The sequence below is a fragment of the Alosa alosa genome, chromosome 12 (assembly GCF_017589495.1).
Source record: "Alosa alosa isolate M-15738 ecotype Scorff River chromosome 12, AALO_Geno_1.1, whole genome shotgun sequence".
Taxonomy (NCBI): domain Eukaryota; kingdom Metazoa; phylum Chordata; class Actinopteri; order Clupeiformes; family Clupeidae; genus Alosa; species Alosa alosa.
In genome coordinates this window covers 5857050-5866955 of record NC_063200.1, presented here as the reverse complement: position 1 = coordinate 5866955, position 9906 = coordinate 5857050, and the positions used below count along the sequence as shown (strand labels likewise).

Below are 9906 nucleotides of genomic sequence, written 5' to 3'. Positions count from 1 at the left end.
CTCCTGAAGGTAAGAGCTGGCAACACAAGTCATGGGTTGTCAAAGGCATGTGCTGATCTGATATACAGTCAGATATTTTCATAAAGGGTACTTAACCCTGGTGTAATATTGCACTGCATATGGAGTCTGGTTGTATGGTGCTAAGTTTTACACTTCTATCTAGATGCACTCAAGATCTGAATCACTATGTGTGTGTTTTATGTGTCTGTTTTATTCTCATCATGAATATTTATGGATGTTGAGGTTCAGTGTGTGAGAGAGGAAGACAGTGAGAGAGGCAGAGAGAGACAGTGTGTGTGAGAGAGTCCGAGAGAGAGAGAGAAAATGTTACACACTGCTGCCTTGTCTTTTAGCTGTCAGTTCTGGCCTGCCTGCCTTCAGCCTGTCACTTTAATGCCCCGTCAAATCAATGGCTTAGCATCTGCTGCCTGTTCTGCCCCTGCAGTGAGCTGGGGGTGTGGTAGTGGTGGTGGTGGGAGTGGGGCAGATGAGGAGGGGAGTGTGTGTGTGTGTGGTGGGTGGGTGGGGTGGGGGGGCTTTTTAGAGCAGCATAAATCCTCCATGTTGTTTATGACACACCTCATAACGGCCCCTCCCGGAGGTGAGGCACTCGGGCTCTGTCAGGGGCGGTCGAGGGGACTTTATGACAGGAGGCTGCCGCATCTGCATCCACGCTCAGGACAGCAGAGGAGAGCAGAGCAGAGGAGAGAGATGTTATATTTGCCATTATAGTGCCAGAGAGACTAAGGCTGTGGGGGGATTGAAGAAACACACACACACACACACACACACACACACACACACACACACACACACATAAACACACACACACACACACACACACACACACACACACTATACTCACACATACACCTACACAAAGACATACGCACAAACAATAGGCATACACACATAAGCACAATAGGCATACACACCAATGTATCTGTACATGCACATGCACACACATGCATAAACACAGATAAATACACACCTATAAAATTACTCCCACACAATAAAAAAAAGAATGATATCACAAAGTCACACTCTCTCTGTTTACTACACACACACAAGCACACACTTGTTGCTGCATACTCATTGGAGGTTGTCTTTATGGGCCTCACAGTGCACATCTGCCATCACACTCTGCTCCACTCGCCGCCGCGTCCCACATGTGCAGCGTGCAGAGGCACATAATAACGCGCTCTTCATCCAGCCCGCGCTGCTGCTGCTAATCTCCCCCTCACACCGCCGCCAGCGCTGCAGGCACGCAGACACTCCGGCTCCTGGACGCGATCCCCCCCCCCCCCGCCCGTACAGGATAGGTAGAAAATGCAACAACATGTTGTGGAAAGGGAAGAGAGAGAGAGAGGGATAGAGAGAGAGAGAGAGAGACAGAGAGAGGGAGATAGATGAGAGGGAGAGTGGTGTTTTGATAGTGCTTGGAATGAAGGGAAGAAAGAAAGAGGGGAAATAGAGCATAAAAAGGTAGATAAAACGCCTATTCTCTTTGACTACTCTGACTTACCAAACAGGTCTCTGAATGAAGCAGATAATCGCGTTCCCTTAGAACTTTCGCTTCAACTCTTGCCATCCCTTCCTGTCCCGCTGTTGACAAGTAAACAAACAGAAGGTTCCCCTCCTCCACCCCACCCCCCCACCCCCTCCGTTATTTTGGCTCCTCTCTGCAGTCCCAGTGGACTGTGTCAAAATTGCAAACTCGCGTCAACAGATAAAGGAGAGATTATCAAACAAGCGATCAACTAGAAGAGCACTGTCTCGCTGCCACTGCTTCTTTTTCCGAGGAGCGTTCCTCTTTTAGCGCGACCACTCGTGTCACGGCCTCTCCCTCACATCAGGGCCTTGATCCATCAGGCAGTGAGACGGGATGACATGACACTTCTCTTGTTGAGTGTCGGGTGTCAGTGTTTCAGAGGAAACAGTCAAAAATCAGCCTTGTCAAAAAGCTAATGCTAGTCTTTTGTTTGCGTCTTCTCTTATAGCTGCAGCGCACAGTCAGGAATAGTTGTGAGTTTTTTTGGCACACGTATCAAACATCATTTATGCTCTTAGGGAATTGTTGACAGTTTGCTGACGGGCTTTATTTATTTATTTATTTAATTTGTTTGTTTATTGTGACTTTGCTTTATGTCTGGCACTATGCTGTCTGATGTGTGCAGGCCTGAAAGAGACGTGAGCAAGAGCCCCCTATGTTTGTTTATAGGAAGCCAACCATCAAGTACAGATTTCAGGGGGCACAGTGTAGTTCAAAATGGGTTGCATGTGGTACTGTATACATCTCTGTCAGCCATTTAAAGTAAGCTTAACCAGCTGTACCCTTCAAATGCTTTTCTTTTGCCTTTACAAGAGAGCAGGTTATGTGGAGACACTATAATGCATACATTATTCCAGTATCAGAGACAATGGAAATGGTATCTTTGTACAGGCAGCAAAAGGGACAGTTTATCCTCATCAACCATTGCAGAAACTCATGTATTGGTAAATGCTGTGTTACGGGCAAAACTCGTTAGTGATCAACAACTCTACAGGTAGTGAGCAACAACAGTCAGCCACAGATCAAAACAGAGAAGCCTAGGCACATTGCACACTAGACTAAACCACAAACCACTAACACTAACAAAAGCAGAGCGCACAGCACAAGTCAAAGTCACGCTCTCAAAGCAAAAGTCACGCTCTCAACGATGTCACTGCCAACCAGATGGAGCCCTTGAGGGGGCCACACATATGTTGAAAAATGTACATTGTGTATTATAAGCTTCTTCAGAGAAAAAGCATTTGCTCTATAAATAGATGTGATGTAATGTATGTATACGTAAAATGTAAATCTTGACTCCAGACAGCCTGAACTGACACACTGGCTCCTCTCTCTCTCCCTCTCTCTCTCTCTCTCTCTCTCTCTCTCTCTCTTCCCCTTCTCCTCGTCCCCTTTCCCCTGGTGGCCCTGCAGCAGCTGAACCATCCCAACGTGATCAAGTACCTGGACTCGTTCATCGAGGACAACGAGCTCAACATCGTGCTGGAGCTGGCTGACGCCGGCGACCTTTCGCAGATGATTAAGGTCAGTGGGTCCCGCGGGCATCTTGACTGCCGGGGTGGGGAGTGGTGGCGGGGGCCGGGAGCAGGCACTGGGTCGTGGGCTGTCGAGCTGTGACAGACAGGGGCCCATGTGTGTGTGTGTGTGTGTGTGTGTGTGTGTGTGTGTGGGGAGTGCATGTGCTGTCCCTCCCTCTGGGCTGATGAGGTGTGACGGGAGTGTGTGAGTTTGTGTGTGTGTATGTGTGAGTGGGTGGGTTAAAAAGGGCCTAGGTGTGTGTGTGTGTGTGTGTGTGTGTGTGTGTGGTTGGGAGGGTTAAGGAGGGCCTGGGTCCATCTGATATGTGCCACAGAGCTGTCACAGGCCCTGTGCCCCACTGTCCTCATCTTTTCTCCTCCTCTCCTCTCCTCTCCTCTCTTCATCCTCTCTTCTTCCTCTCTTCTGTCAGCCCTTCCTCCCTCTGTCTCCCTGTCCACACCTGTCAACTTGATACATTAATAGAAATAAGATGATAGGAGATAGAAAACCTGAAAAGTCTGGTAACACCTGACTATCCAGTAGGAAAAAAGCATTCTGAAGGCTACTACTGTTGCCTTGCTAGTCTAAGGCACGGTTATTTATATAGGGCATTTCATACACAGGGGTAGTTCAATGCGATTTACATTAAAAAGCAAAGAATAGTCCATAAAAGCATATGGGCAATAGTAAAAGTAGTAAAAAAGTACATAAATAGAATGTTAAAACACATACAACATAGTGCATCTGATCAACAGAAAGTTAATTTGATCAGTTAGCAGAAAGCATCTGAGAACAGTTTGGTCTTAAGTTTAGATTTTAAACTGGAAACATTTGAGGCATTTTAATGTCATCCAGAAGTTGGTTCCAAAGCTCAACTGCATAGCTTATTTGAAGCCAGTGCAGGGACTTAAGTATTGGAGTAATGTGGTCAGTTCTTTTTGTTTTCATGAGAACCCTAGCTGCTGCATTTTGCATCACCTGAAGTAGTTTGATGGTCTTTTTAGAAACATCTGTGAAAAGCCCATTGCAGTAATCAACCCTGCTGGAGAGAAATGTATAAATTCGTTTTTTTTAAATCATCATAAAAATGTTTGGCAATTCTTTTGAGGTGGTAGATTTTTGACACAGCATCCTGAAGAGTGACAACCTTATGTCTTTCCTCATTTTTACCAAATATAATTACTTATGGGAGTAGCCTTTATAAAGTTTTAATAATAGTGGCTCCAAGGTCGACCCCTGGGGAACACCACAGATCAGATGTTTTTTCCAAAGCGACTTACATACGTCAATTATATTACATGGCATTGTTACATTGTCCCCAGAGCAACTCTGGGTTAAATGCCTTGCTCAAGGGCACAACGGTGGAAGCTGGGAATTGAACCCACAACTTTTCTGGCTACTGCATGCTAGCAACCACTACGCTACCACCGCTCCATATTAGAATTACCTTAATTACCTAAATACCTATGATAACTACTGACTTGAACAGTTGCCGTTCCACCTGGAATGCTATGGTGCTTTTAAAAATTCAGCCTTAGATGAACATTGTTGTTAGTGCAATACAATGTTTTCAAAAGTCACTCGTTCACGTCACAGATGTGGTAAGCTGTGCAAGTCACCATGAATTTGAACTCTCTTTTGTTTCCGCTTGCTTGCTTCCCTTCTGAACCATTATCGCTAGGCTTTGCAGAACCACGTCTAATCTCGTGGAAATATCTTGCTTGCTTCCCTTCTGAACTTTCAGAAGTGAGATAAAATAGCTAAGCAAAATTTATCAATTGATTAACCCAAAATGTTCAGAGTATACCTAAAGAAGAAAACCCTGGTGGTAGGGACAACTGCTCAGCACTTGTTATGGCATATCCCCTATATCCCCAATGTTTCCCTATACTGATGTGATAGCAAGAGCAATACACTAGGGGTAAAACCAACATATATATATGCGTAACATGCCATGCCTCCCTCTGTCTCCTCTGAGTGTTCTCTGTGTGTGCGCTCCTCTCTCTAGTCCTGTTCCTGGTCCACCTCTTCCTGTGTGTGCGCTCCTCTCTCTAGTCCTGTTCCTGGTCCACCTCTTCCTGTGTGTGCGCTCCTCTCTCTAGTCCTGTTCCTGGTCCACCTCTTCCTGTGTGTGCGCCCTCTCTAGTCCTGTTCCTGGTCCACCTCTTCCTGTGTGCGCCCTCTCTCTAGTCCTGTTCCTGGTCCACCTCTTCCTGTGTGTGCTCTCCTCTCTCTAGTCCTGTTCCTGGTCCACCTCTTCCTGTGTGTGCGCTCCTCTCTCTAGTCCTGTTCCTGGTCCACCTCTTCCTGTGTGTGCGCTCCTCTCTCTAGTCCTGTTCCTGGTCCACCTCTTCCTGTGTGCGTGTCCTGTTCCTGGTCCTCTTCCTGTGTAATGCGCTCCTCTGTTAGTCCTGTTCCTGGTCCACCTCTTCCTGTGTGTGCGCTCCTCTCTCTAGTCCTGTTCCTGGTCCACCTCTTCCTGTGTGTGCTCTCTTTTCCTCGGGTCTTCCTCTCTGTGTTTTTATGCCCTTCCCCATTCTCTTCCTCTGTTCATATCTCATTTATCTCCCTGGCGCTCTCGCTCTCAATCGCTCAGCTCTCTTTTATTTATTGTTCTCATGCGGCTGCCATTCATCATCTGCTTCCTCTCTCTCTCTCTCTCTCTCTCTCTCTCCTCGCCTCGCCGTGATATCTCCTAAAAGTCACATTTTGCAGGAAAAACAACGTTGGTCTGCTGCAGGGCTTTTGTGTTTAAAAGAAGATGAACAATATGTGCACGTTCAAAAAAGTTCAAAGGTGTGCAGCCAGAGATCAAGTTTCATAGATAAGGTAGAGGTAGGAAAAAGAATATGTCCACAAAGTTGTTTTATCGCAGTGTTCTGACTCACACAGGGTCTTTGTCAGGCATGAGGAAAACTATTGTGTAGGTGGAAATGTTGCAATAAAGACGGGACATTGAGTAAGTGCAAGATGGCTCTCGCCTGTTGTTTGTTAGACACACTCCCCAAAATTCTGAAGAAATTCTGAGGAAAATTCATCTCCCTAATCCCGCTAATTTTTGCGACCCACAATCAGAAGCAAACTTCAAACCCAAGGGCAACATAAGATGAAAATAGAATAAAAAAGAAACAAGAAAGATGAGAACGAGGAAGGGTAAAAAATAGAAGATAGAAAAATAATAAAAATGCAAACATTTGTTGTTTCACCTCGTTAATTAGCTCTGTTTGGTTTAATTAGGCGCTTCCTTCCCCTGGGGAGTGTCAGAGCTCGTCAGAAGCCCCTCGTTAATGGGCCATAATTAGAGACCCTTACGTCGAGAGGGTTAAATGTTAATGTGCGGAGCGGTTATTCCTTTTATGGTGGCAATGATTTGGGTGTTGGCTGTGGATTTGACTTTTGACATGGATGTCTGTGTGTGTGTGTGTGTGTGTGTGTGTGTGTGTGTGTGTGTGTGTGTATGTGTGTGTGTGTGTGTGTGTGTGTGTGTGTGTGTGTGTGTGTTATGTGTATGTGTGTGTGTGTGTGTGTGTGTGTGTGTGTGTGTGTGTGTGTGTGTGTGTGTGTGTGTGTGTGTGTGTGTGTGTGTGTGTGTGTGTGTGTGTGTGTGTGTGTGTATTTGTGTCTTCTACCACACTTCTCACCCTTTCCCCTCTCTTCCCTCCTGCAGTACTTTAAGAAGAAACGGCGGCTCATCCCAGAGAGAACGATCTGGAAGTATTTTGTCCAGCTGTGCAGCGCTCTGGAGCATATGCACTCCCGCAGAGTCATGCACAGGGGTACGTCTTCACCCTTCCTCCTCCTCCTTCTCTCCTCCTCTCCTCCCTTTCTCTCCCTAAGGCACTCTGGTCTCATGTTCCTCTTTTTCAGAACAGCTAGGCTGTACCTTTCCCTCATCCATTAATTAGTACATGGTGTGTGTTATTAATTAGTACATCATTGTGTGTTATTAACTAAGAATCCTGATGGTGGACTCATTGAACCTGTTTAGTTTCTGTGTGGCCTTGTAGCTGATATAATTTCTCCTGTACTTACTGTAGATAGATAGATAGATAGATAGATAGATAGATAGATAGATAGATAGATACTTTATTGATCCCCAAGGGGAAATTCAAGGTCTCAGTCAGACATCACACACAACATGCACTTACGGCAGAAAAGTAATATACATATAAAAAACTCCACTGTACAATAGAGACAGTAGAAGATAAACATGATACTAAAATACTAAATACTAAATATACTATATAAACTAAATCAAATATCAACACAGTGTGCTTAAGGATGATCAAGCATGTCGGGGCAGGGACTGAGCCTGTAATTCAGTGTGCATTGTAAGGTGCTCTATGAGAGTGAGTGTCACGGTGATGGTGCAAATAAGTAAGTCCAACAGTGCAACAGTGCAAGGATAACGTCTAAGCTGTTCCTCCTCCATTTCATTGTATTTACTTGTTAAGGAGTCTGCTTTAAGTTGTGTTTACAATTGTGCTGCAGAGTCTGCTGTGCAGGCGTTTGGCACATTTTATCAGTGCAGAATACTGTGAAATCTGTCTCTTTAATCTCATGGCCATGTTTATAACCCAAGCACGTGTCCTGCTTTCTGAGCAGGCCTGATTAGGTACGACATGTAAACATGCTGTGCAGAACCTGTGGAGGCTTGTTTAGTGTTTGCCTGTGCGACCTTAGAGCTCATAAAAGTCTTATGGGTTTTGGGTAACGACAGGAAGGCGCGGAGGGGTTAGAGGAAGTGCAAAAACAATCACCGGCCCCCATGAGCTGAAGGAGGGAGCGCAGACCTCAAAGCCTTCTTTTGCTTTAGTGTGAAACCCTACTGGTGAAAAGGGTTGTTTTAATCCAAGCTCTGGGCTGCAGGGGTCAGTGGCATGTCCTGTTTTCAGTTCTGTAGTCAGGGAACAAGGTGGTACCTGTTACTCATCAGGATCATTTCTAGGCTTTGGACACGTGGAATTTGGTTAAAAGCTGGGTTCGGACAGTTAAGCTGACCTGGCTTTGCGTAGCTTGTCTAAACACACCTGAATCTGCTGATGGAGAGACCCATTATTGCACTGACTTGAGCCAGGTATGCTCGGAGCAGGGAGAGATGTGCAGTGCTGGAGTCACCCAGGAAAAGGGTTGAGAACTGTTGTAAAGAATGCATTGAGAAAAAGAGAGGGAGGGAGAGAAAGAGAGAGAGAGAGAGAGAGAGAGAGAGAGAAATGATCTCATTGAGGAAATACTGAGACTTTTCCTGTGTGTGCTGATATATTCCTTGCTGCTGATATATTCTTTTGATGTCCTTCCTCTCTTTCTGGACTCACAGACATCAAGCCAGCTAACGTGTTCATCACTGCCACGGGCCAGGTGAAACTGGGAGACCTGGGACTGGGTCGTTTCTTCAGCTCCAAAACAACTGCGGCACATTCTCTAGGTGAGCACCACACACACACACACACACACACACACACACACACACACACACACACACACACACACACACACACACACACACACACCTCACAGGCAGGCAGTGATAGGCTCAACTTGAGCAGCAGCGCTCTTGCCAAAAAAAACCATGAGGTCTCCATGGCAACAGCTCGTGAAAGGTCGGCGACCCCCATGTCGGCTAACGTGAAGGATCACAGGCGGTGGCTATGCTAATTTATTCACAGGTACAGTCTGCTCTCAGTCCTCTCTGCTGGGGAGAACACGCCTGGGCTTGGGCCTCCACCAGCCCTCCAGCACCCTATCCTCCAGACGCTGCCCCTCTACGCAGGGGGGAGACCAGGCTGGATGCCTCACATGGTGCCCTCTCTTCATGGCTGTGGTCCAGAGCAGCATCTCCACAAATCCATTCACTTTGGTGTGAGGTTGCTTTGTATCTGTTGCATGATCTGAAGTCTTCACGAACCCTCCAGCAGATTCCACTGTGAGCATGTCATCCTCCACCCGATGCCTCTTCACGCAGGGGGGGCAGGCTAGAGAGGTCATACAGTATGGTGCCCTTTTTTCCATGGTTGTGGTCCAGAGCAGCACCTCCACATTATATGTTCATTTAAGTGTGAGGTTTCTTTGTTTCTGTTGTGTGATCTAAAGTCTCTAGCCTTAACCCCGTATCAGCCTGAGGCTATTTTAAGGGCATTTTTTTTACTACCTTTAGGCTAAGGTTTTATCCTGGTCATTGTAAGTGCCATTCACACATGCTATATATTGTTTTTTTCAGCAGAATTCAGGCTACCCAAATCTGTATTAATACTTTCATTGATTTGATTTTGATTTTTAAATAATGAAAAGGCAAAAACCGTATTATAAAATTCTTACATTTTGACAAGTATCTCACCACAGCAAGCTGGACATGCCTTTCATGTGTGTGTAGGACAGACTGTCCTGAATAGGGCAATATAAGAACCCTGGTGGAAGGATACTCTGGGGCTGAGCAATTTACACAAATATGTGGTGTCACATAATTAAATTCCATTTTAATTCAGTGATGAAAAATGTAATCAATCACTGACCTGACCTGACTTGATCTGAACCTGAGCATTGCAACGAACAAAGTAAAGGCAAAAATAGTGTTTCTTTGTCGAACAAAGTGGGATGCAATTTGAGCCTTGAATTGGATACCATGCAGGAATTTGCTAGGATCTCAAAACAGGATTATGAACATGCTAGGAAAACACACGATAGCGTCTGATTCGGTGAGTTGAGCTAGTCACATCATGAAGCGACTTGTAAGTTATTATTTTGCTGTCACTTCGTCTGTGTTTATAACGTGATCCCTGTGACCCATAAGTATGTGCTTGGTATCACTGCAAAGCACTGCTTCTGCTTTTCACAATCAC

At 45.7% G+C, this 9906-nt stretch overlaps 1 protein-coding gene across 2 annotated transcripts in view; it reads left to right on the top strand.

Annotated features, from left to right (window-relative positions):
- nek6 (NIMA-related kinase 6) overlaps nucleotides 1–9906 on the top strand; it is a 54291-nt gene that overhangs the window by 36568 nt on the left and 7817 nt on the right. For both annotated transcript variants that reach the window (XM_048259621.1, XM_048259620.1), the window contains 4 exons: nucleotides 1–9; nucleotides 2966–3076; nucleotides 6738–6846; nucleotides 8388–8495. The exon at nucleotides 1–9 is cut by the window's left edge and continues 54 nt beyond it. In XM_048259621.1, the coding sequence (XP_048115578.1) occupies nucleotides 1–9; nucleotides 2966–3076; nucleotides 6738–6846; nucleotides 8388–8495 (337 nt within the window). The remainder of the gene's footprint in view (nucleotides 10–2965; nucleotides 3077–6737; nucleotides 6847–8387; nucleotides 8496–9906) is intronic.